This window comes from Anomaloglossus baeobatrachus, chromosome 9 (assembly GCF_048569485.1).
Source record: "Anomaloglossus baeobatrachus isolate aAnoBae1 chromosome 9, aAnoBae1.hap1, whole genome shotgun sequence".
In the NCBI taxonomy this organism is placed as follows: domain Eukaryota; kingdom Metazoa; phylum Chordata; class Amphibia; order Anura; family Aromobatidae; genus Anomaloglossus; species Anomaloglossus baeobatrachus.
In genome coordinates, this window is record NC_134361.1 from 219514696 (window position 1) to 219542126 (window position 27431).

Here is a 27431-nt window from a genome sequence, read left to right on the forward strand (position 1 = left end):
AGGAGCCGGAAACGAGACGTGGAACGCAGAGCCTTGCGTGTCAGTGACGCCATCAATCTGCGACCTCCAAATAGTGAAGACGGTGAGCGCGGAGTCGCACGGCTGGTTTGTGTATTTTTTCTCTCCTTTATCCTGAGGGGGTTTATGTGTTTGTGCACATATCAGCATTCCCTACCAGTGTGGAGCACCACAAGAACCAGCATGCTGCAGAGTGTGGGGCAGTAGGGGCTGCAGAGGTTTTCCAGACCCTGGTGCCTGTAGGCTGGGGTTTGGGCACATTCAGGGGCTGCAGCGTTGTGCTGGGCACATTTAGGGGCTGCAGCGTTGTGCTGGGCACATTTAGGGGCTGCAGCGTTGTGCTGGGCACATTTAGGGGCTGCAGCGTTGTGCTGGGCACATTTAGGGGCTGCAGCGTGGGGTCTGGGCACATTTAGGGGCTGCAGCTTGGGGTCTGGGCACATTTAGGGGCTGCAGCTTGGGGTCTGGGCACATTTAGGGGCTGCAGCGTGGGGTCTGGGCACATTTAGGGGCTGCAGCGTGGGGTCTGGGCACATTTAGGGGCTGCAGCGTGGGGTCTGGGCACATTTAGGGGCTGCAGCGTGGGGTCTGGGCACATTTAGGGGCTGCAGCGTGGGGTCTGGGCACATTTAGGGGCTGCAGCGTGGGGTCTGGGCACATTTAGGGGCTGCAGCGTGGGGTCTGGGCACATTCAGGGGCTGCAGCGTGGGGTCTGGGCACATTCAGGGGCTGCAGCGTTGTGCTGGGCACATTTAGGGGCTGCAGCGTTGTGCTGGGCACATTTAGGGGCTGCAGCGTTGTGCTGGGCACATTTAGGGGCTGCAGCGTGGGGTCTGGGCACATTTAGGGGCTGCAGCGTGGGGTCTGGGCACATTTAGGGGCTGCAGCGTGGGGTCTGGGCACATTTAGGGGCTGCAGCGTGGGGTCTGGGCACATTTAGGGGCTGCAGCTTGGGGTCTGGGCACATTTAGGGGCTGCAGCTTGGGGTCTGGGCACATTTAGGGGCTGCAGCTTGGGGTCTGGGCACATTTAGGGGCTGCAGCGTGGGGTCTGGGCACATTTAGGGGCTGCAGCGTGGGGTCTGGGCACATTTAGGGGCTGCAGCGTGGGGTCTGGGCACATTTAGGGGCTGCAGCGTTGTGCTGGGCACATTTAGGGGCTGCAGCGTTGTGCTGGGCACATTTAGGGGCTGCAGCGTGGGGTCTGCTCACATTTAGGGGCTGCAGCGTTGTGCTGGGCACATTTAGGGGCTGCAGCGTTGTGCTGGGCACATTTAGGGGCTGCAGCGTTGTGCTGGGCACATTTAGGGGCTGCAGCGTTGTGTTGGGCACATTTAGGGGCTGCAGCGTTGTGCTGGGCACATTTAGGGGCTGCAGCGTTGTGCTGGGCACATTTAGGGGCTGCAGCGTTGTGCTGGGCACATTTAGGGGCTGCAGCGTGGGGTCTGGGCACATTTAGGGGCTGCAGCGTGGGGTCTGGGCACATTTAGGGGCTGCAGCGTGGGGTCTGGGCACATTTAGGGGCTGCAGCTTGGGGTCTGGGCACATTTAGGGGCTGCAGCTTGGGGTCTGGGCACATTTAGGGGCTGCAGCTTGGGGTCTGGGCACATTTAGGGGCTGCAGCTTGGGGTCTGGGCACATTTAGGGGCTGCAGCGTGGGGTCTGGGCACATTTAGGGGCTGCAGCGTGGGGTCTGGGCACATTTAGGGGCTGCAGCGTGGGGTCTGGGCACATTTAGGGGCTCCAGCGTGGGGTCTGGGCACATTTAGGGGCTCCAGCGTTGTGCCGGGTACATTTAGGTGCTGCACCGCTCACCTGTGTCTGTTTCTGCAGGTTGGTGACTCGCGATGCCGCTGCCTTTGGCCCTGCAAGCCCGATTGGCGAAAAGAGGAATCTTGAAACATGTGGAAGCCGGTGAGTTCTGGCGCCTCGGAGAGCGCAGCCACCTCCCTCCGCCGAGCACATCTGTCTGCTCAAAATCTTGGTAAACCAGGCAAATTTTTTGTTCTACGACTAATAAACAAGTTTCCAGATCTCTGCTTGCTGCACGGAAACATCCGTCCCCTGCAAACGTCCCTGATCACACCGAGGTGGTAACCAGAAAGCGCACTGACACACTAACAGCTCTATATTACTGTTTCCCCGAAAATAAGACCTAGCAGGAGTTTTTTGCAAGGCCTAAATATAAGACATCCCCCGAAAATAAGCCCTAGTCGTGGTTCAATAATGAAGTGTCCGTGTAGCTAAAAAAAAAAAGTTAAGAATAGTGCAGGACACTTCATAATAGAAAGCAGACACCCCCAATAGAAAGAAGAGAGAAAACGCTCCAATCATACTCACCAGACGCCGACCGGGAGCAGTGGAACACACACATCAGATGACACATCAGATTGCACACAGACACTCACCACATCCAGCGATATCGATTGCTTCTCGGTTGCTTAAGGACCTGTGACACTGTGCAGTGGAGCTTCCAGGACCTGAGGGTGGAAGCATCATGTGACGCAGTGCACTGTGCCGTAGAGCTTCCAGGACCTGCGGGTGCAACGCATCATGTGACGCTGTGCAGTGGAGCTTCCAGGACCTGCAGGGGTGGAACGCATCATAGAGACAAGTGAGCAAAGAGTCCCTTGCTGACCGGAAGCTAGTGGTATCGCCAGATGTGGTGAGTGTGTGGGTGCGCGATACGTGGTGTCGGCCAGAAGCAGGGGAGGACGGCGTGCAGCTTACAGTACCTGCTGGGAGAACCCGCCAAGGATTGCAGGAGGACCTGGGATCTGATGCCCGGGGTCTGGTATGTATGACGATCCTGGGAATGGGAAGAGCGATCTGCATTTTTGGGGGGTTAAACTTACCCAAAATCATGTCTCCCTGAAAATACATAGTTGTTGTTTTTTGGAGCAAAAAAAATATGATGGTGTCTTATTTTCGGGGAAACAGGGTACCATTCACTGACAGCAAGCAGCCATGTTGAAAATGGTGAATTATTGGTATTTTTATACTATTTTACTCATTTGCACTCACTTTATTTGCTTCCACAGAGGCGGCAGAGGAGGTCATCGCTGAGGACTATGACGACGACAATGTGGACTATGAGGCTACGCGGATAGAGAATCTCCCTCCCAACTGGTACAAGGTGTATGATCCGATATGGTGAGGATCTGCCCTGTGCATGGATGCCAGGAGGATATGTGGGGGAGGGTCACGTCTGCCACACGCCATGCATCTGGTATATACACAGCACCGTGGGCAGAGACGCTGGTGAGGGATATTTTCCAGTGATCTGGGTTTGTCCGGGCACATCTATGGACGAGGTCTTGTCATGAAAGTGATTTTATATTTTGCCCTTCAGGCTCCATATCTTTGAGCGTGAGACGTCCTTCATTTTATAGACAATCATCTTGGCTATCTCATACATAAATGTGATTAGCAGCTGTTTAGCCTATGGTTAGTTATGCAGATTCTTCTCATGTCACTGCATTGTTACTGTTTTGCTCTTTTTCTTCTTTTATACTACAAATTACAACCTGTTCTCTAATTTCCTAATAGCTCAGTGTATTATTAGGTTGATTTCCAAGTGAAAGGTCACTGGTTCAAATCGAGGAGCAGCCATGAAGATTTCTTGAGAAAAGAGAAACCGCATCATCCAGATCAATACCGGTCTCTCGGCCAAGGAATTTGCCAAACTGCATCATGTGAGGCCACGACAGGTGGAAAAATATGGAATTCAGTCCGTCCATACATCCAAAAGCCAAGAGGTGATGTCCAGGCAAAATATCAGCCAACAAGTCGCTGATAAGGTCTATCCGTTCTGGTGACACCCGGCAGTGGAGGCGGCTCGTCTGCTTCATAATAGTGACATCACAGACGTCCATGCGACCCGCGTTACACAAGTCTGGAATGGTGGCCCGAAAAAGGTGAAGAAGCCTCAACTGCAACATCCTCATAAAAAACGTCAGCTCAAGTGTACAAAGAAGGACGAAAAGTGGAAGATTGGAAACGGGGGACTTGGGGCGATGAGATGAAAGACAATAGACGGCTCTGATGGGGGAAATTTGGTCTCGAAGAAACAAGTGAAAGAATAGGCGAGTGGATCAAGAGAGTGAAGGAACTGCCAAGTTCGGTGGAGGAAGTCTGATGATAGGGGGGGATTCACTGCTAAAGACGTTGGATATTTGCCCAGGATGGATGGTGGTCTCAGTGCTGAGCTACAGTGCTGGCCAAAAGTATTGGCACCCCTGCAATTCTGTCAGATAATACTCAGTTTCTTCCTGAAAATGATTGCAATCACAAATTCTTTGGTATTATCTTCATTTAATTTGTCTTCAATGGGGAAAAAAAAATGGTCATAAAGCCAAATTGGATATAATTCCACACCAAACATAAAAAGGGGGTGGACAAAAGTATTGGCACTGTTTGAAAAATCCTGTGATGCTTCTGTAATTTGTGTAATAACAGCCCCTGTAACTTACCTGTGGCACCTAACAGGTGCTGGCAATAATAAATCACACTTGCAGCAGGTGACATGGATTAAAGTTGCCTCATCCTCTGTCCTGTGTCCTTGTGTGCACCACATTGAGCATGGAGACAAGAAAGAAGACCAAAGAACTGTCTGAGGACTTGAGAATCCAAATTGTGAGGAAGCATGAGCAATCTCAAGGCTACAAGTCCATCTCCAAAGACCTGAAAGTTCCTGTGTCTGCGGTGCGCAGTGTCATCAAGAAGTGTAAAGCCCATGGCACTGTGGCTAACCTCCCTAGATGTGGAAGGAAAAGAAAAATTGACGAGAGATTTCAACGCAAGATTGTGCGGATGGTGGATAAAGAACCTCGACTAACATCCAAACAAGTTCAAGCTGCCCTGCAGTCCGAGGGTACACCAGTGTCACCCGTACTATCCGTCGGCATCTGAATGAAAAGGGACTGTATGGTAGGATACCCAGGAAGACCCCACTTCTTACCCCGAGACATAAAAAAGCCAGGCTGGAGTTTGCCAAAACTTACCTGAGAGAGCCTATAACGTTTTGGAAGAATGTTCTCTGGTCAGATGAGACAAAAGTAGAGCTTTTTGGGAAAAGCCATCAACATAGAGTTTACAGGGAAAAAAAGAGGCACTCCAAAGAAAAGAACACGGTCCCTACAGTCAAACATGGTGGAGGTTCCCTGATGTTTTGGGGTTGCTTTGCTGCCTCTGGCACTGGACTGCTTGACCGTGTGCATGGCATTATGAAGTCTGAAGACTACCAACAAATTTTGCAGCATAATGTAGGGCCCAGTGTGAGAAAGCTGGGTCTCCCTCAGAGGTCATGGGTCTTCCAGCAGGACAATGACTCAAAACACACTTCAAAAAGCACTAGAAAATGGTTTGAGAGAAAGCACTGGAGACTACTAAAGTGGCCAGCAATGAGTCCAGACCTGAACCCCATAGAGCACCTGTGGAGAGATCTCACAATGGCAGTTTGGAGAAGGCCCCTTCAAATCTCAGGGACCTGGAGCAGTTTGCCAAAGAAGCATGGTCTAAAATTCCAGCAGAGCATTGTAAGAACCTCATTGATGGTCACCGGAAGCGGTTGTGCGCAGTTATTTTGGCTAAAGGTTGTGCAACCAAGTATTAGGCTGAGGGTGCCAATACTTTTGTCCGGGCCATTTTTGGAGTTTTGTGTGAAATGATCAATGATTTGATTTTTGTTTCATTCTCTTTTGTGCTTTTTCATTGCAAGAAAAATAAATGAAGATAATAATACCAAAGAATTTGTGATTGCAATCATTTTCAGGAAGAAACTGAGTATTATCTGACAGAATTGCAGGGGTGCCAATGCTTTTGGCCAGCACTGTATATGTGAGTATCCTACAAGAAGAGTTACTTCGTACACTCAAGTACTAGGAGTATGAAAAGGACGACACTGTTTCAGCAGGAGAACGACCCCGAGCATACAGCGAGATTGGAGAAGAAATGGGTCAATGACAATGACGTAGAGGAGCTGGATTGTCCCCACAGTCCCCAGACCTCAACCCAATCCAACACTCGTGGGTAGACTTTAAGAAAAAGCTCTATACACCAACATTGGCAACCTGTAGAAGAGACCCGACCAGTATACAACACTGGAAACGTGGAGAAAGAGACCTGACCAGTATACACCAATACTGGGAACGTGGAGAAGAAACCTGACCAGTATACAACACTGGAAACATGGAGAAGAGACCTGACCAGTATACACCAACACTGGGAACGTGGAGAAGAAACCTGACCAGTATACACCAACACTGGGAACGTGGAGAAGAGACCTGACCAGTATACACCAACACTGGGAACGTGGAGAAGAGACCTGACCAGTATACACCAACACTGGGAACGTGGAGAAGAGACCTGACCAGTATACACCAACACTGGGAACGTGGAGAAGAGACCTGACCAGTATACACCAACACTGGGAACGTGGAGAAGAGATCTGACCAGTATACACCAACACTGGGAACGTGGAGAAGAGACCTGACCAGTATACACCAACACTGGGAACGTGGAGAAGAGACCTGACCAGTATACACCAACACTGGGAACGTGGAGAAGAGACCTGACCAGTATACACCAACACTGGGAACGTGGAGAAGAGATCTGACCAGTATACACCAACACTGGGAACGTGGAGAAGAGACCTGACCAGTATACACCAACACTGGGAACATGGAGAAGAGACCTGACCAGTATACACCAACACTGGGAACGTGGAGAAGAGACCTGACCAGTATACACCAACACTGGGAACATGGAGAAGAGACCTGACCAGTATACACCAACACTGGGAACGTGGAGAAGAGACCTGACCAGTATACACCAACACTGGGAACATGGAGAAGAGACCTGACCAGTATACACCAACACTGGGAATGTGGAGAAGAGACCTGACCAGTATACACCAACACTGGGAACGTGGAGAAGAGACCTGACCAGTATACACCAACACTGGGAACGTGGAGAAGAGACCTGACCAGTATACATCAACACTGGGAATGTGGAGAAGAGACCTGACCAGTATACACCAACATTGGGAACGTGGAGAAGAGACCTGACCAGTATACACCAACACTGGGAACGTGGAGAAGAGACCTGACCAGTATACACCAACACTGGGAACGTGGAGAAGAGACCGGACCAGTATACACCAACACTGGGAACGTGGAGAAGAGACCGGACCAGTATACACCAACACTGGGAACGTGGAGAAGAGACCGGACCAGTATACACCAACACTGGGAACGTGGAGAAGAGACCTGACCAGTATACACCAACACTGGGAACGTGGAGAAGAGACCTGACCAGTATACACCAACACTGGGAACGTGGAGAAGAGACCTGACCAGTATACACCAACACTGGGAACGTGGAGAAGAGACCTGACCAGTATACACCAACACTGGGAACGTGGAGAAGAGACCTGACCAGTATACACCAACACTGGGAACGTGGAGAAGAGACCTGACCAGTATACACCAACACTGGGAACGTGGAGAAGAGACCTGACCAGTATACACCAACACTGGGAACGTGGAGAAGAGACCTGACCAGTATACACCAACACTGGGAACGTGGAGAAGAGACCTGACCAGTATACACCAACACTGGGAACGTGGAGAAGAGACCTGACCAGTATACACCAACACTGGGAATGTGGAGAAGAGACCTGACCAGTATACACCAATACTGGGAACGTGGAGAAGAGACCTGACCAGTACACACCAACACTGGGATCGTGGAGAAGAGACCTGACCAGTATACACCAACACTGGGAATGTGGAGAAGAGACCTGACCAATATACACCAACACTGGGAATGTGGAGAAGAGACCTGACCAGTATACACCAACACTGGGAACGTGGAGAAGAGACCTGACCAATATACACCAACACTGGGAACGTGGAGAAGAGACCTGACCAATATACACCAACACTGGGAACGTGGAGAAGAGACCTGACCAGTATACACCAACACTAGGAACATGGAGAAGAGATCTGACCAGTATACACCAACACTGGGAACGTGGAGAAGAGACCTGACCAGTATACACCAACACTGGGAACGTGGAGAAGAGACCTGACCAGTATACACCAACACTGGGAACGTGGAGAAGAGACCTGACCAGTATACACCAACACTGGGAACGTGGAGAAGAGACCTGACCAGTATACACCAACAGTGGAACCGTGCAGAAGAGTACTGGGATCAGATTTCGGTCTAGACATGCTTGAATCTGATCGAGAGCCCAGAAGGATTCAGCCAAAGGTGGATTTACAAAATACTAACAAAATAATAAAAAATTTAGAATTTTAGGAGCAAAACAGTAACAATGCAGTGACCTGACAAGAATCTGCATAACTAATGATATGCTAAATAGCTGCAAGTCATATTTATGTATGAGAGAGCCAAGATGATTGTCTATGAAATGAAGGACGTCTTACACTCTACACTAATGGTGAGATATGGAGTCAGAAGGTCAAAACATTGTTACCCTTTTGCTCGTCAGTGTATATGGTGGCAGATGAGGTCATGTTTAGTGATAACGGAGACGAGGAGGAGGAGGATCATCATCGCCGGTGATATTAGGGTCAGTGCTTGTAGGGCCGGATTTGCTGATTACCTTGTATCTTCTGCACAGTTGCCTCCCGTATTACTGGAATGTGGAGACGGATCTGGTGTCCTGGTTATCCCCTCATGACCCCAGCGCAATCATCACAAAATGCCCTCCTAAACAGAAAGGTAACGGCCGTCGTCTGCCGCTTTTCTTCCTGTGCGTTATATTCCCTTCATTATTCATAGACGAATTACACTTTTCAGACGTAGAGGAGCGACCGGAGAAACCAGAGCGGCCCGTGAGGGAAGAGATCAAGGAACGGAGGCACATCCGCAGGGAAGAAGCGGCTCCATATCAGAAAGGCAAAAAAGGTGCCTCATAAAGAGATTGTGACCAGGTGCTCTGCGAGAAGAGTAGATAACGTCCGAATAACCAGAGCGTCTCTATTCACAGGGAGGAAAGAGGAAGAGATCGATCCCATGGATCCAAGTGCTTACTCTGATGCTCCAAGGTACGCCAGAGCTGCACTCACTATTCTGCCTGTGCAGTCACGGTGTACATACATTACTGATCCTGAGTTATATCCTGTATTATACTCCAGAGCTGCACTCACTATTTTGCTGGTGCAGTCACTGTGTACATACATTACATTACTGATCCTGAATTACATCCTGTATTATACCCCAGAGCTGCACTCACTATTCTGCTGGTGCAGTCACTGTGTACATACATTACTGATCCTGAGTTACCTCCTGTATTATACTCCAGAGCTGCACTCACTATTCTGCTGGTGCAGTCACTGTGTACATACATTACAGATCCTGAGTTACCTCCTGTATTATACTCCAGAGCTGCACTCACTATTCTGCTGGTGCAGTCACTGTGTACATACATTACTGATCCTGAGTTACCTCCTGTATTATACTCCAGAGCTGCGCTCACTATTCTGCTGGTGTAGTCACTGTGTACATACATTACATTACTGATCCTGAGTTACATCATGTATTATACACCAGAGCTGCGCTCACTATTCTGCTGGTGTAGTCACTGTGTACATACATTACATTACTGATCCTGAGTTACATCCTGTATTATACCCCAGAGCTGCGCTCACTATTCTGCTGGTGCAGTCACTGTGTACATACATTACTGATCCTGAGTTACCTCCTGTATTATACTCCAGAGCTGCACTCACTATTCTGCTGGTGCAGTCACTGTGTACATACATTACAGATCCTGAGTTACCTCCTGTATTATACTCCAGAGCTGCACTCACTATTCTGCTGGTGCAGTCACTGTGTACATACATTACATTACTGATCCTGAATTACATCCTGTATTATACTCCAGAGCTGCGCTCACTATTCTGCTGGTGTAGTCACTGTGTACATACATTACATTACTGATCCTGAGTTACATCCTGTATTATACCCCAGAGCTGCGCTCACTATTCTGCTGGTGCAGTCACTGTGTACATACATTACTGATCCTGAATTACATCCTGTATTATCCTCCAGAGTTGCACTCACTATTCTGCTGGTGCAGTCACTGTGTACATACATTACATTACTGATCCTGAGTTACCTCCTGTATTATACTCCAGAGCTGCACTCACTATTCTGCTGGTGCAGTCACTGTGTACATACATACATTACATTACTGATCCTGAGTTACCTCCTGTATTATACTCCAGAGCTGCACTCACTATTCTGCTGGTGCAGTCACTGTGTACATACATTACTGATCCTGAATTACATCCTGTATTATCCTCCAGAGCTGCACTCACTATTCTGCTGGTGCAGTCACTGTGTACATACATTACTGATCCTGAATTACATCCTGTATTATCCTCCAGAGCTGCACTCACTATTCTGCTGGTGCAGTCACTGTGTACATACATTACATTACTGATCCTGAGTTACCTCCTGTATTATACTCCAGAGCTGCACTCACTATTCTGCTGGTGGAATCACTGTACCTCTCAGTCTTACCATTCTAATCGCACTGTTGTATTGTTCCCAGAGGTACTTGGTCCACTGGACTTCCCAAAAGAAACGAAGCCAAAACCGGCGCGGACACTACGGCTGCCGGACCCTTGTTTCAGCAGAGACCATATCCCAGTCCGGGGGCCGTGCTCAGGGCTAATGCCGAAGCCTCTCGTGCTAAACCCCTGGAGTGAGGCTGTCCTTCTGCAGCCCCCGTGTGTTTCGCCCTTGTACAGTTTTCCCGGCTCGGTGTATTGTGTTCTATGTTAAATAAAGTTCTTAGAAATCTGTGAGCCCCAGAGAATAACGACGAACGCTGCCGAAAAGATGGACGATTTGTAGTAGTGTCGGGCGGGTCTCTCCTGCGCAGTTCCACGATTGGGGTGGTGGTCTCAGCAGAAGACTCGCGTTCATACATAACCGTAGTGTCAAATATGGAGTTTACCAATCCGAGAGTATTTTACCACTTCCCCCATTTCTGGAGATGCCCAACGTCAGAAAAGATCCCCCCGGCCTCGATTATCATGTATTGCCCCATGTACTGACTGGTAGGGCACTAGAGAAGAAGCCGAGGACGGGTCGGGCCCGGCTCATACTATCACGTGCGCCGAGGTTTTCTGTTAATTTATGCATTAAGAGGGGTTTGGCCACTGCTGCCGAAATATCCAGGGCTGTGGAGTCGGTAAGCCAAACCTGCCACTCCGACTCCTCAATTTCCCTTGCACCGACTCCCACATATATTGCTTATATTTAAGTGAAAAATGTATTGTACAATGTGAACATCAGACATTGTATCATTTTTATAATACAATAATCAAGATATTTAGATATATTTTATCATAAAAATGATTTAGTGTCTGATGTTCACATTGTACAATACATTTTTCACTTAAATATAAGCAATATACTAAATGTTATTTACTATGTTATTGTTGAAAAACTGTGGTTTGCCACTTACATAGTGATATATACACCGTATTTTTCGGATTATAAGACGCACTTTTCCTCCCAAAAATTTGGGAGGAAAATGAGGGGCGCGTCTTAAAATCCGAATACAACTTACCGGGGTGCTGTTTGTGCGGCGACTGGGTGCGTTCTGGCGGCCAGGTGCCTGTGGCTGCGTGCAGGCAGCCGGGTGCCTGTCTGTGCAGGCGGGCGAGCAGCCGGGTACCTGTCTGTGCAGGCTGCCTCTCTGTACGTGCAGGCAGCCGGCTGCCTCTCTGTGCGTGCGTGCAGGCAGCCGGGTGCCTGTCTGTGCAGGCTGCCTCTCTGTACGTGCAGGCAGCCGGCTGCCTCTCTGTGCGTGCGTGCAGGCAGCCGGGTGCCTGTTGGAGCCGGCTGCCTCTCTGTACGTGCAGGCAGCCGGCTGCCTCTCTGTGCGTGCGTGCAGGCAGCCGGGTGCCTGTCTGTGCAGGCTGCCTCTCTGTACGTGCAGGCAGCCGGCTGCCTCTCTGTGCGTGCGTGCAGGCAGCCGGGTGCCTGTTGGAGCCGGCTGCCTCTGTACGTGCAGGCGGGCGGCCTGCTCGCTGTCACTCTGTGCATGTGTGCTTCGGGCGGGCGGCTGTACGGCAGGTGTCCCAGTTTCAAATGATGGCGACGGGAGTCGGCGCGTGCGCAGATGGAGCTCTTGGATGAGCGCTCCCATCTGCGCATGCGCCATCATTTAAAGCGGGACCGCGGACACACTGAGACACTTACTTCACCGACCTGCTCCACCTGTCCCCCGGAGCCGTGGCTCCCACCACGGACCCGACGCTACTTACCGCCGCTGCCACCACGGACCCGCTGCGGCTGCCAGCACAACCTCTGCCTCCTGTGACCCCGCTTCACCACCACTGCTGCCCCCTCCGGTAAGACAGCACTGGATTTTAAGACTGACCCCATTTTTTTTTTTTTTTACCTTTTTTAGCTCTAAATTTGGGGTGCATCTTATAATCCGGTGCGCCTTATAAAACGAAAAATACGGTATAACACTATGTAATACACTATGTAAGTGGCAAACAACAGCTTTCAACAATAACATAGTAAATACCATTTGTGCGTTCTATGAATTTGTTGTAAGAAATAGAATTGCCTCCATCAGATCCTCCTTCGCAGATGACCTCAAATCTGACCTAATAATGTTAAGGCTAGAGAACAGCATCTCTACAGTAACTTGGGTTGGAGGCAAAGCCGTAACCACATGGGCAACATCACTAACAATTTCTGGGTATAAAGGACTTGCCTCATGCACAGTCAGTTTTGATGAACGGTTGAATTTTTCTATTTCTTTGAGAGCAAGTGAAAAATCTGGTCAATCTGCTGCTATAGGACACGGAGTGAAATCATTTTCCTTGCGGCAATGCGTTGCTGCTCCATGTCATCCAAATACTTGTCAAAGTTAAACTCCTCATCTGATGAGGCTGAAGATACGGCAGCAGTAGCACTGTCAGCACCCAAGTCCTCTTGCGCCTGGCAGTCCTGTAGCCGCTCATTTTAACTGCTACCTCAGTCACAGCTTCTTTTCCTTTAGTAAGCTGTTGATCATCAAGAAGTATACGACGACTTGGGTCCACATACACAGCTGCCAGAAGAATTTTATTTTCCAATAGCTGTGTCTCTCTCCATTTCATTGAAGCAGAAATGCCATCTGCGATTAAACCTCCTCTTTGGGACAGGCAAAACAGCAAGTTCTTCCACTTCCTTATAAAAATGCCAGGAGTTAAATCCTCAGCTTGTAATTTTTTAGTTACGGTAAATTTATGATTAAGCAATTCCTTCAATTCAGCCCCCTGTGTACATTGACCTTCATTTAGGGTTACTTGAGGGTTCGCCATATCTATAAGAAACGATTTTAGTTCAAGCAATTGCTCAGTCATTAAATAAGTGTTGCCCCACCGAGTGGCTTGATCAACAATTGCCCCTTTCCCAGCACGTCTCTTTAACATGGAATCAGTTTTGGGGGTTCTGGCGGCAATAACCAATTTCCTCACTTTTCCAATCAGATTTCCAGCATGTCCCTCCTGCAGACTATCTCTTATTGCCGGCTGCAACGTGTGCACAACACAGCGCATGTGATGAACAGGAAAGTGTTTTGAAGCAGCTTCAACAATATCCTCTAATCCTAAAGTATCATTTTGTTCTTCTGTTGTAATATCTGTTTGTTCCTCAGTTACCTGAGCAGCGCTGTGGCTCCATCTCACACATACTGAATCCTAAATGTTCTAGCTGTTATTCATTACTCTCATTCATCAGTTTAATTGTACTTATGTTTGAAGCATTGTCCGTTACAATGGCAACAACCTGTTCTTTTTAGCGTTCCTAATCTTGCAGAACTTTTTCCACTAAGTCCTGGAGAAACTGGCTGCTGTGATGAGCTTTACTATCTGTTACTGCCAGTGTCTTACTAACAATTTCTTTGTCACAAACATATCGAACATTGATGGCAAAATAATTCAGTGACTCCGGCATCCAGCAAAGGCAATGGGTGAGGAGATAGGACATTCAGGCACAGTGTGTTGTGAGGAGCCGCACACAGAATGAGTAGTCAGTTTGTGGCCTTTTTCTAATCTGCTTTTGCTATTGAAAGCATTATTTATGAGCTCAGAATCCTTTCAGGTGATACGGTTTTTTAAAAAGCTGATCTGCTTTTGCAGCTGAAAAACGTATCCTTAAAAAACGCAGTGTGTGAATGTAGCCTTAGATCAGGAATACTGTAGAACAGCCATTTATAGGACATTTCATAACTTTCCCATATTCCTATGAAAAAATATTCATCACACTCTGCATTGCACGCTGGACCCAATTTATTATATACTAGTTGTACTACCCGCCTTCGCCCTGGTTAATAACTGTTGTTAACAAAATCGAATGTATTAACGCCCGGGATAGTAACTGTCTCTCTGTCTCTCTCCCATTCTCTGTCTGTCTCCCCCTCTGTATATATCTCTCTGACTCTCTCTCTCTTTCCCTGTCTGTCTCCCCCTCTGTATATATCTCTCTGACTCTCTCTCTTTCCCTGTCTGTCTCAATCTCCTTCACGGTCTGTCTCTTTCCCTGTCTTTGTCTGTCTCTTACCCTGTCTGTCTCTTTCCCTGTCTTTGTCTGTCTCTTACCCCCTCTGTCTCTTTCCCTGTCTGTTTCCCTGTCTTTTTCCCTTTGTCTCTTTGTGTCTGTCTCTTAACCTGTCTGTGTCTGCCTCTTTCCCTGTCTGTCTCTTTCCCTGTCAGTCTGTCTCTTTGTGTCGATCTCTTACCCTGTCTATATCTGTTTCTTACTCTGTCTGTGTCTGCCTCTTTCCCTGGCTGCATTGTGACACGCCAACATTCCATATAAGGGCGTGGCTGCGCCTTCTTCTGAAGTTCTGGCTGCACTGTGGCTCCCAGCTCCATTCGCTTTAATGGAGGCAGGTTTTTTGGTGAATAGCTGTAAAGCGCGGGGTTAAAATTTCCCCTCAAAACATAGCCTATGACGCTCTCGGGGTCCAGAAGTGTGAGTGTGCATAATTTTGTGGCTGTAGCTTAGACGGTTCAGATGCCAATCCCGGACATACACACATTCAGCTTTATATATTAGATTTTAGGAGTCTGAGTCGCTACATTTTATACCGACTCCACCAAAATGAGCTCCGACTCCACAGCCCTGGAAATATTTACACCTTAATTTTATTTTTTGTGGGGATATTTCATAAAAACAATTTATGTAAAACTCAGAAACAAAACATTTTAATGAAATGAGAAAAACAGAAGAAAAATATAATCGCCACAAAAGTCCATATATTATTAGATGGAGAATGGCCTGAAGATTGGATCAGGTAGGACCACCACCGAAGGTCGGGGATACGGGGGGCTTCAGAAAAGCGACCTCTAAAGTAAAACAGGTACAAACTTAATATATGGAACCAAACCTGGCAAAGAAAAAAAAAAATGGACGACAGTGACCAAGAGTCGTGATTGGCGAGTGCTCCGCTCGATGCTCCGGCAATATGGCGCCCGTGAGGAATGTGATGGATCAGAGTCTCATAAATGCAATATGCAAGAGGAAGAGTAAAGCCAGACCCTTAGAGGGGCCGGACCCCCAGAAAGCACAGCATTAGGGGACTTAGGGTTTGTGCACACGGCTTGATTCCACCTAATGGCAAAAATAATGAATATTCACTAACCTAAAAAAACGCTCTCTGCGCACAGGGGCCATTTTTTGTCACTTGTAGCCACCTCAGACCTGGAAAGCAGTGAAGCCGCTAAAAGTGACCGGCCCGTTATTCTAATGCCACCAGGATAGATGTGGGGGTAACAAAAAAGAAAAGACGTTTCCGGAAAAATACCGCCAGCGGCTCCCTGAACGTCTCCTTAAGAACTCCGTCAAGTTTAACAAGACGTGTGCACAGACCCTAGAGGAGCTCGCAATCTGCTGAGCGTCAGGACGGCTCCACGTGTGGATGGCGTCAGCAAGGAGGCCGCCCCCTGAAGAGGCCAGACCCGCAAAATGCAAACGTGGATCTGTCCCAGCTACTGACCATGGGGGTGCAATGACTCTCCCCCCACCCCAAATATAAAATATCTGACTACATAGGGATTGCATGTTAAATTCTGAAGTCCACCCCCCCTATATGGACACAACGGGATTTTCTCCAAGACTGACAAGGTAGAAGACCTGCGGATTGCTGGGACTCGGACCACTAAGACCCCCAACGATCCTGAAAACGGAATTTGCACTCCACTCCATGCATTGTCTATGGTACTGCCAGATAGGGGTGCACAGAGCTCAGTCCTATCTCCTTAGACAATGAATCCCTACTCTCAGGATCGGTGGCAGTCCCAGTAGTCGGACCCCCAGAGATCAATGACCCGCTATCCTGTGACCAGGTCCACCTTTATAAGGGGGCAGCAATATTTTGGGCTTTTTTTCCCCCATAAAGTCCAAGTCTCAGGCTCCTTTTCAGCCAAGATAGAAGACTTCTTTCTGGTCATAGTCAGGCTCTTGGGGGTGGCCATATTTTTTTTGCTTTTGCAGAACTACAATTCCCAGCATGCCCTGACAGCCACCAGGAAAGGTTGGAGATCACCATCAGAGACCAGCGGTGAGCAGACGTCTCTGGGTGGAGCAGTCCAACTATGGGATCATTTCTAGACTATTGTCCTTTACGGTGACGCTCCGTGGGACGCTCGTTGCTGCGGCTCCCCACCTTTGGCCGGGGGAAGGCTCAGTCTTCGGGCTCGTACTTGCACAACCTCCGGCGCAGCTCCTTGATCTGCTCGTTCTTGCGGCTCAGGATGTCCTTCATGTTGCGGTAGGCGCCGGTCTCCTGGAACTTCTTGTCCAGCTCCTTCTCGGCCATGAGCAGCTGCTCGTTGACCCGCAGGAGCTCGTGCTTGGTCTTGGTCAGGTTCTCCTCCAGGTCCCTCTGGCTGGCTGTGTGGTCCCCCAGGGTCTTCTGGAACTGCAGCTTGAGGTTGGCCACGGTGTCCTCCAGGTGGCGGCTGTCCTCAGGGTGCTGGGGCTGATGCTGGGTCTGGTGCTGGACCTGCAGCTCTTGGAGGGCTCGCTCGGCGCTGCGCTTCTGGTCCAGGGCGGCGGTGGCCTGGCTCTCCAGGGTGCGGAGCCGGGCGCGGAGCTTGTCGTTTTCCTCCTGGAGGCGGCCGATCTGTCCGTGGAGGAGGTCCGCGGAGCCGCCGCCCTCGCTCAGCGGGGTCAGCCGGGGCTTGCTGCTCGGGGGGCCCTTGGCTGAGGGCCCCAGCTCCTGGCTCTTCTCCAGCTCGGCCACTTGCTCCAGCAGCTGGCGGTTCTCCAGCTCGGAGATGTCGGTGTGCAGCCGCAGGTGCCAGTGCTGGGCCTGGGAGAAGAGCTGCTGCAGCAGCAGCACATTGGTGTGCGCGGAGTTGAGGAGCTCCAGCTCCAGCTCGCTCAGCACCACCCCCTGCAGGCCGCCCAGCAGCTCCGTCACCTCCTCCGCCGTGTACGTGTCCTCCACCAGCCGCCCGTCCCGCACGTCCTGGAAGCAGGAGGCCACGCTCTTCAGCCGCAGCAGCCGCTTACACTGGGCGAAGCGCATGTAACTGAGAACCTCTCCGCGGTGGTGCTCGCTCAGCTCCGCCATCTTCACCGGCCCGGCAACGTTTCCATGGTTACCTATGCTGTCATCCGCCTTTTATACGAACGTTTGCCCAAAGTAAAGATGGCGCTCAAAAAAGACCAAATCTGATTGGTTAATCCGTCCTTGTGCTCATGGATTGGTCAAACGAGCTATAAATCCCGCCCCTTTCAGAGACACTTATAAAGCTGTTCATTGGTTAATATTTGCTAGCGGTTAGGGCTCCCCTGACGCTGATTGGTAGATTGTGACGTGACCCCGCCTTTTCCGGTGGTTTCCGAGACGCCTCTGGGGGCAGAATAAACATGGCGATGCCCTTGTGTCTGCGGGCGCTGAGGCTGTCCGGGGCTGGGCGGCTGCTGAGGACGGCCCCGGTATACCGGCTTCACACGGCGCCTCGGGCTGAAGCCACAACCCCGGTCACGGTCAGCCATGACAGCCCGGCCAAACACGAGCACGACGACCACGACGAGATCAATATGTACGACAAGGTAACGTCACTGCGCCCCCTGCTGGAGCTATGAGGAGTCACAGCGACCAATCACATTCCAGCTTTCATCTTTGTAGCCCGCCCTGAGTAATAGAAGCTGCAGTCTGATTGGTGGCTGCAGGAATGCGCCTCCTTGTGGCTGTGCTCGGTATTATCCATTAGGGGGTGATATTTTTTTTTTCCCTTTTGTAGTGACCTAAGTGGATTTAAAAAAAAAAAAAAAAAACTGGTCCATTCCGGAATTGATCCCGGAGATCTGGACTGACGCCGGTCCCCATATACGTCTACGGGGACCAGAAACCGGCGCTTAAAATAGTAGTGGAAGGGTTAAGGGGGTAGGATCAGGCGCGCTAGACTTACGCGTCTCCTGGCTGCAGCTGCTTCCTGGTGCTCATTAACCTCATACATATTCACTGCTTCCCCCGCCCACCGGCAGTCCTGGTGTCTGATTGGTTGAAGTCAGACGCGTCCCCAGACTGTGTGACAGCAGCTCTGTCATCGTCACTATTGTGGTGTACAAATAGATAAATTGGGGTAGGATCATCCCCCCCCCCCCCCTCGTAATCTGATACCCAGCACAGATAAAGCCCATGGCTACAGGCTGCAGCCCCCAGCCATGCTCTAATCTTGGAATTGGAGGAACCGCATGCGGCTTTTTATTTTTTTATTATTACATAAATGAATTAAAAACCAGCGTGTGGTCCCCCAATTTTGATGCCCAACAGTAGGGGTCTGGTATTCTCAAGCTGGGAGACCCATGGTTATTGGGGGCCCCCCCAGCCTATAAATAGCAGCCTGCAGCTGCCCAGTATTGTCACATTTATTAGATGTGACAGTCTCGGACCTTTACCCCAGGGCTGTGGAGTCGGTAAGCCAAACCTTCGACTCCGACTCCTCAAATTCTCTTGCACCGACTCCGGCTCCGACTCCGACTCCGACTCCTACATATATTGCTTATAGTTAGGTGAAAAATTTATTGTAGTACATGAATATGTGTATGTGAACATCAGACATTTAATAATTTTTTTGATACAATAATCAAGATATTTGGATAGAACATAAAATATATTTATCGGAATACAACTTTAGAACACAAAACTGTAATAAATTGTAAATATGTAATACACTATGTAATATACAGTAGATTACATATATATCTTGTGTGTGTATATACACTGTATATATATATATATATATTTTACATATTTACAATTTATTAGTTTTTTGTGTTCTAAAGTTGTAGTCCAATAAATATTTTATGTTCTATCCAAATATCTTGATTATTGTATCATAAAAACAATTAAATGTCTGATGATCACATTGTACTACAATAAATTTTTCACTTAAATATAAGCATTATACTAAATGTTATTATTTAGTAAAATATTCAGCACATTCTGCATTGCACTCCTGTCCCCAATTTATTATATATTTTAGGAGTCGGAGTCGGTGCATTTTATACCGACTCCGACTCCACCAAAATGAGCTCCGACTCCGACTCCACGACTCCGACTCCACAGCCCTGCTTTACCCGACTCTTCTCGATTGCCCTGGTGTGGTGGCAATCGGGCTAATAATGGGTTAATAACAAACCACATCTGCCACTTGATTAGTAATGGCAGGCGTCTGAGACCCCTCCCCCATTACTAATCTGTAAGTGAATGGAAATAAACACAGACACCGAAAAGAATCCTTTCTGTGCTGGGTATCGTAATAAAGGAGGACCCTACACTAATTTCTTTCCTTTTACATCACAATAGTGACCCACAGACAGGGGCTGTGATTGGTTATAGTCAGAGGCACCCTCAGCCTGTGTGACGGCGTCTGAATGTAGCCAATAAGATGCCAGGGTGGCCGGTGGGCGGGGGAAGCAGTGAATATGAATGGGCCATAATGAGCGGCCTGGAAGCAGCTACAGGCACACCAGACTTGGTGAGTATAGCGCGCTGCTCAATTTTTCCTTTTATTTTGTTTCTTTCCCGATCAATAGCCGGAGTTCCTTGAGAATTCCGGGCCCGGCACCTGGATACTTTTGAAATCGCGCAGATCCGGAATTTTACAGTCCGGGTCCCCCCCATCAATACTCTCCACTTTTTTAAAATATTTTTCAATGCGATAAAAAAAAACTTTCCAAGAGCACAAATTGCTCCATTTATGGGGAGTGGCCCCAGTTTGTGCTGCCAAAATAAAGCCTTCCAATTGGCCTAGAGGAGTCATGTGACCTCGTTAACAGCTTTTTTCTATGAGTTCTGTATATTGTCATGTGATCATTACCAGTTAGCGGAGCATTACTGGACACACCTGATTTATCATAAACTCTCTAATCCCTTCTGCACTAGTGAGGCTGAAAGGCTCCTGACCCAGCGGGGGGAAATTAATAAAATCCTAACTTACACACTAATATGGGCCATAGAGGCAGATCAGAGGTGCGCGACCTGGAAATAAAACTATAAAATACTGTATCTTTAGCCACCACCAGGGGGAGCTTAGTATATAAAATGTATACCGTCACCACTAGAGGGAGCTCACTACATACAGATTTATACAGTCACCACTAGAGGGAGCTCACTACATACAGATTATACAGTCACCACTAGAGGGAGCTCACTACATACAGATTATACAGTCACCACTAGAGGGAGCTCACTACATACAGATTTATACATCCACCACTAGAGGGAGCTCACTACATACAGATTTATACAGCCACCACTAGAGGGAGCTCACTACATACAGATTTATACAGCCACCACTAGAGGGAGCTCACTACATACAGATTTATACAGACACCACTAGAGGGAGCTCACTACATACAGATTTATACAGACACCACTAGAGGGAGCTCACTACATACAGATTTATACAGCCACCACTAGAGGGAGCTCACTACATACAGATTTATACAGCCACCACTAGAGGGAGCTCACTACATACAGATTATACAGCCACCACTAGAGGGAGCTCACTACATACAGATTATACAGCCACCACTAGAGGGAGCTCACTACATACAGATTTATACAGTCACCACTAGAGGGAGCTCACTACATACAGATTTATACAGTCACCACTAGAGGGAGCTCACTACATACAGATTTATACAGCCACCACTAGAGGGAGCTCACTGAATACAGATTTATACAGCCACCACTAGAGGGAGCTCACTACATACAGATTTATACAGTCACCACTAGAGGGAGCTCACTACATACAGATTTATACAGTCACCACTAGAGGGAGCTCACTACATACAGATTTATACAGCCACCACTAGAGGGAGCTCACTACATACAGATTTATACAGTCACCACTAGAGGGAGCTCACTACATACAGATTTATACAGCCACCACTAGAGGGAGCTCACTACATACAGATTTATACAGCCACCACTAGAGGGAGCTCACTACATATAGATTATACAGCCACCACTAGAGGGAGCTCACTACATACAGATTTATACAGCCACCACTAGAGGGAGCTCACTACATACAGATTTATACAGCCACCACTAGAGGGAGCTCACTACATACAGATTTATACAGCCACCACTAGAGGGAGCTCACTACATACAGATTATACAGCCACCACTAGAGGGAGCTCACTACATACAGATTTATACAGCCACCACTAGAGGGAGCTCACTGAATACAGATTTATACAGCCACCACTAGAGGGAGCTCACTGAATACAGATTTATACAGTCACCACTAGAGGGAGCTCACTACATACAGATTTATACAGTCACCACTAGAGGGAGCTCACTACATACAGATTTATACAGCCACCACTAGAGGGAGCTCACTACATACAGATTTACACAGTCACCACTAGAGGGAGCTCACTACATACAGATTTATACAGTCACCACTAGAGGGAGCTCACTACATACAGATTTATACAGCCACCACTAGAGGGAGCTCACTACATACAGATTTATACAGCCACCACTAGAGGGAGCTCACTACATACAGATTTATACATCCACCACTAGAGGAAGCTCACTACATACAGATTTATACAGCCACCACTAGAGGGAGCTCACTACATACAGATTTATACAGCCACCACTAGAGGGAGCTCACTACATACAGATTTATACAGTAACCACTAGGAGGAGCTCACTACATACAGATTTATACAGCCACCACTAGAGGGAGCTCACTACATACAGATTTATACAGTCACCACTAGAGGAGCTCACTACATACAGATTTATACAGTCACCACTAGAGGGAGCTCACTACATACAGATTTATACAGTCACCACTAGAGGGAGCTCACTACATACAGATTTATACAGTCACCACTAGAGGGAGCTCACTACATACAGATTTATACAGCCACCACTAGAGGGAGCTCACTACATACAGATTTATACAGCCACCACTAGAGGGAGCTCACTACATACAGATTTATACAGCCACCACTAGAGGGAGCTCACTACATACAGATTTATACAGTCACCACTAGGGGGAGCTCACTACATACAGATTTATACAGCCACCACTAGGGGGAGCTCACTACATACAGATTTATACAGTCACCACTAGGAGGAGCTCACTACATACAGATTTATACAGCCACCACTAGAGGGAGCTCACTACATACAGATTTATACAGTCACCACTAGAGGGAGCTCACTACATACAGATTTATACAGTCACCACTAGAGGGAGCTCACTACATACAGATTTATACAGTCGCCACTAGAGGGAGCTCACTACATACAGATTTATACAGTCACCACTAGAGGGAGCTCACTACATACAGATTTATACAGCCACCACTAGAGGGAGCTCACTACATACAGATTTATACAGTCACCACTAGAGGGAGCTCACTACATACAGATTTATACAGCCACCACTAGAGGGAGCTCACTACATGCAGATTTATACAGCCACCACTAGAGGGAGCTCACTACATGCAGATTTATACAGCCACCACTAGAGGGAGCTCACTACATACAGATTTATACAGTCACCACTAGAGGGAGCTCACTACATACAGATTTATACAGACACCACTAGAGGGAGCTCACTACATACAGATTTATACATCCACCACTAGAGGGAGCTCACTACATACAGATTTATACAGCCACCACTAGAGGGAGCTCACTACATACAGATTTATACATCCACCACTAGAGGGAGCTCACTACATACAGATTTATACAGCCACCACTAGAGGGAGCTCACTACATACAGATTTATACAGTCACCACTAGAGGGAGCTCACTACGTACAGATTTATACAGCCACCACTAGAGGGAGCTCACTACGTACAGATTTATACAGTCACCACTAGAGGGAGCTCACTACATACAGATTTATACATCCACCACTAGAGGGAGCTCACTACATACAGATTTATACAGCCACCACTAGAGGGAGCTCACTACATACAGATTTATACAGCCACCACTAGAGGGAGCTCACTACATACAGATTTATACAACCACCACTAGAGGGAGCTCACTACATACAGATTTATACAGTCACCACTAGAGGGAGCTCACTACATACAGATTTATACAGCCACCACTAGAGGGAGCTCACTACATACAGATTTATACAGCCAACACTAGAGGGAGCTCACTACATACAGATTTATACAGCCACCACTAGAGGGAGCTCACTACATACAGATTTATACAGCCACCACTAGAGGGAGCTCACTACATACAGATTTATACAGTCACCACTAGAGGGAGCTCACTACATACAGATTTATACATCCACCACTAGAGGGAGCTCACTACATACAGATTTATACATCCACCACTAGAGGGAGCTCACTACATACAACACCAGGAATGAATAATTGTGGAATGATGACAGTCGCAGGATGAATAGACCTGGTGCTGATCTGCAGATGATGGGAAAACTGAAACAATGTTTTCAAATATTTTACTTGTGTTTTTGCGCCTCAGAGATCACTGATTTTCTGGTCGTCTGAGGACGGTTTTGCTGCTGAATGCACTTGATGATCATCAAGATCCTCTGCTGGCGGCTCCTGTGTAATCCCAAATTAATGATGTCCCCGATGGGAGACAAGACCGGAGACTCTGCAGCCAGGAACTGGTTTAGGCCACACGTGGTCTCGCATTGTCGTGTAGAGAAACTACTCCTGAGACCTTTTCTCATTCCCTTGTGAAGAAAGCTCTTCATGGCGTTGCCCACGTGACCTCCATTGCCATGTTGATCTGCGAGTTTCTAGACTTTCCCTCATTTGCAGACCAGTGGCATCTTCACCTGTGATTTCCATCCTTTTCCTGCTTGAAGTTTGTGTTGTGTATTCTGTTCAGCCACCACTAGGGGGAGCCGTCTGCACACGCAGCGTTACACTGCTCCACATGGTGTGAATAGTTATATAACTCCATAGCGGTGAGCTCCACCTGGTGGCCACTGCAGGGAATGTAATTTTGTCATAGCTGCCTCTGTCCACACCATTAGGCAGGGATACTGTCACCTTTATTTCTTAATAGAAATATATATTACTGATTCTACCCAGTATATTAATGGCTTCTGCTATAAATTTGCTGCGAGACCCTACGATTTCGTTGTGTGCCCCTAGAGCGCGACCTCCCAATATGTTGCTCTGTGAATTTCGGAGTGCGGCTGCTCTTCTACCCCTTTACACTGTGCTGTTCCCACTTCCAGCAGGAGGGGGCAGTGCGCCCCACCATATCCTGACTGACGTGGATCTTCTTCTTGCTCCCCTCCCCCGCTCTGTATTTTTCTTTTCTAGTTCTTGGTTTCGTCTCCTTCTTTCAGCCTCTCGTGCCTTTCTCTGCAGCGAGCCTCTATTGTGCTCGGCCTCCTCATTAGCGGCGCTGCCTTTGTTCGGGGGCCGCACAGGCTCTTCTCTCCCCTGCGCTCAGCCCCCGTGTGACGAGAACAGATAATGGCACCTGACACTTTCATGTCGCCTGTTTATCTGTCTGGAGAGTGACGCCGCTGCCCCCCGAGAGCATATGCTCCGAGTGACACCTCCCCACCCCTCCACGAGCTTAGGCTCCAAGTGACCCCCCCCCTCCCACGAGCTTAGGCTCCAAGTGACCCCCCCCCCTCCCACGAGCTTAGGCTCCAAGTGACCCCCCCCCCCTCCCACGAGCTTAGGCTCCAAGTGACCCCCCCCCCCCCTCCCACGAGCTTAGGCTCCAAGTGACCCCCCCCCCTCCCACGAGCTTAGGCTCCAAGTGACCCCCCCCTCCCACGAGCTTAGGCTCCAAGTGACCCCCCCTCCCACGAGCTTAGGCTCCAAGTGACCCCCCCCCTCCCACGAGCTTAGGCTCCAAGTGACCCCCCCCCCCCACGAGCTTAGGCTCCAAGTGACCCCCCCCCCTCCCAAGAGCTTAGGCTCCAAGTGACCCCCCCCCTCCCACGAGCTTAGGCTCCAAGTGACCCCCCCCCACGAGCTTAGGCTCCAAGTGACCCCCTTCCCCCCACGAGCTTAGGCTCCAAGTGACCCCCCCCCCCTCCCAAGAGCTTAGGCTCCAAGTGACCCCCCCCCTCCCAAGAGCTTAGGCTCCAAGTGACCCCCCTCCCAAGAGCTTAGGCTCCAAGTGACCCCCCTCCCAAGAGCTTAGGCTCCAAGTGACCCCCCCCCCCCTCCCAAGAGCTTAGGCTCCAAGTGACCCCCCCCCCCCCCTCCCAAGAGCTTAGGCTCCAAGTGACCCCCCCCCCCTCCCAAGAGCTTAGGCTCCAAGTGACCCCCCTCCCAAGAGCTTAGGCTCCAAGTGACCCCCCCCCTCCCAAGAGCTTAGGCTCCAAGTGACCCCCCCCCCTCCCAAGAGCTTAGGCTCCAAGTGACCCCCCCCCCCTCCAAGAGCTTAGGCTCCAAGTGACCCCCCCCCTCCCAAGAGCTTAGGCTCCAAGTGACCCCCCCCTCCCAAGAGCTTAGGCTCCAAGTGACCCCCCCCCCTCCCAAGAGCTTAGGCTCCAAGTGACCCCCCCCTCCCAAGAGCTTAGGCTCCAAGTGACCCCCCCTCCCAAGAGCTTAGGCTCCAAGTGACACCCCCCCCCCTCCCAAGAGCTTAGGCTCCAAGTGACACCCCCCCCCCTCCCAAGAGCTTAGGCTCCAAGTGACCCCCCCCCCCTCCCAAGAGCTTAGGCTCCAAGTGACCCCCCCCTCCCAAGAGCTTAGGCTCCAAGTGCCCCCCCCTCCCAAGAGCTTAGGCTCCAAGCGCCCCCCCCTCCCACGAGCTTAGGCTCCAAGTGACCCCCCCCCTCCCACGAGCTTAGGCTCCAAGTGACCCCCCCCCCCCCTCCCACGAGCTTAGGCTCCAAATGACCCCCCCCCCTCCCACGAGCTTAGGCTCCAAGTGACCCCCCCCTCCCACGAGCTTAGGCTCCAAGTGACCCCCCCCCCTTCCACGAGCTTAGGCTCCAAGTGACCCCCCCCCCTTCCACGAGCTTAGGCTCCAAGTGACCCCCCCCTCCCACGAGCTTAGGCTCCAAGTGACCCCCCCCCCCTTCCACGAGCTTAGGCTCCAAGTGACCCCCCCCCCTTCCACGAGCTTAGGCTCCAAGTGACCCCCCCCCCTCCCACGAGCTTAGGCTCCAAGTGACCCCCCCCTCCCACGAGCTTAGGCTCCAAGTGACCCCCCCCCTCCCACGAGCTTAGGCTCCAAGTGACCCCCCCCTCCCAAGAGCTTAGGCTCCAAGTGACCCCCCCCCCCCTCCCAAGAGCTTAGGCTCCAAGTGACCCCCCCCCCCCTCCCAAGAGCTTAGGCTCCAAGTGACCCCCCCCCTCCCAAGAGCTTAGGCTCCAAGTGACCCCCCCCCCTCCCAAGAGCTTAGGCTCCAAGTGACCCCCCCCCCCCCCCTCCCCCAAGAGCTTAGGCTCCAAGTGACCCCCCCCCCCCCTCCCAAGAGCTTAGGCTCCAAGTGACCCCCCCCCTCCCAAGAGCTTAGGCTCCAAGTGACCCCCCCCCCCCTCCCAAGAGCTTAGGCTCCAAGTGACCCCCCCCCCCTCCCAAGAGCTTAGGCTCCAAGTGACCCCCCCCCCCTCCAAGAGCTTAGGCTCCAAGTGACCCCCCCCCCCCCTCCCAAGAGCTTAGGCTCCAAGTGACCCCCCCCCCCTCCCAAGAGCTTAGGCTCCAAGTGACCCCCCCCCCCTCCCAAGAGCTTAGGCTCCAAGTGACCCCCCCCTCCCAAGAGCTTAGGCTCCAAGTGACCCCCCCCCCTCCCAAGAGCTTAGGCTCCAAGTGACCCCCCCCCCCCCCTCCCAAGAGCTTAGGCTCCAAGTGACCCCCCCCCTCCCAAGAGCTTAGGCTCCAAGTGACCCCCCCCCCCC

The 27431-nt window shown here is 49.8% G+C and overlaps 3 protein-coding genes across 3 annotated transcripts in view; 2 read left to right on the forward strand and 1 right to left on the reverse strand.

Annotated features, from left to right (window-relative positions):
* Positions 1 to 6: 6 nt before the first annotated feature.
* Positions 7 to 10856, forward strand: PQBP1 (polyglutamine binding protein 1). The gene is made up of 7 exons (XM_075324559.1): positions 7 to 105; positions 1851 to 1931; positions 3059 to 3170; positions 8668 to 8768; positions 8847 to 8954; positions 9037 to 9094; positions 10606 to 10856. The coding sequence occupies exons 2-7, from the start codon at positions 1865 to 1867 to the stop codon at positions 10760 to 10762; spliced, it is 603 nt and encodes a 200-aa protein (XP_075180674.1). The 5' UTR covers positions 7 to 105; positions 1851 to 1864; the 3' UTR covers positions 10763 to 10856.
* A 4337-nt stretch (positions 10857 to 15193) lies between these two features.
* Positions 15194 to 17680, reverse strand: LZTFL1 (leucine zipper transcription factor like 1). Its single transcript, XM_075322967.1, has one exon. The coding sequence runs from the start codon at positions 17641 to 17643 to the stop codon at positions 16750 to 16752; it is 894 nt and encodes a 297-aa protein (XP_075179082.1). The 5' UTR covers positions 17644 to 17680; the 3' UTR covers positions 15194 to 16749.
* Positions 17681 to 17893: 213 nt separating this feature from the next.
* NDUFB11 (NADH:ubiquinone oxidoreductase subunit B11) overlaps positions 17894 to 27431 on the forward strand; it is an 18586-nt gene continuing 9048 nt past the window's right edge. The window contains exon 1 of the mRNA XM_075322968.1: positions 17894 to 18128. Coding sequence (XP_075179083.1) covers positions 17943 to 18128 — 186 coding nt within the window. The 5' untranslated portion in view covers positions 17894 to 17942. The remainder of the gene's footprint in view (positions 18129 to 27431) is intronic.

What these genes read in the sequence shown, in the direction of transcription:
- PQBP1 (XM_075324559.1), top strand. Translation starts at nt 1,865, where the DNA reads ATGCCGCTGCCTTTGGCCCTGCAAGCCCGATTGGCGAAAAGAGGAATC. An exon ending in CTTGAAACATGTGGAAGCCG is followed by an intron (nt 1,932 to 3,058) that starts GTGAGTTCTGGC and finishes TTGCTTCCACAG; the next exon opens with AGGCGGCAGAGGAGGTCATC. An exon ending in ATGCCCTCCTAAACAGAAAG is followed by an intron (nt 8,769 to 8,846) that starts GTAACGGCCGTC and finishes TACACTTTTCAG; the next exon opens with ACGTAGAGGAGCGACCGGAG.
- LZTFL1 (XM_075322967.1), bottom strand. Translation starts at nt 17,643, where the DNA reads ATGGCGGAGCTGAGCGAGCACCACCGCGGAGAGGTTCTCAGTTACATG.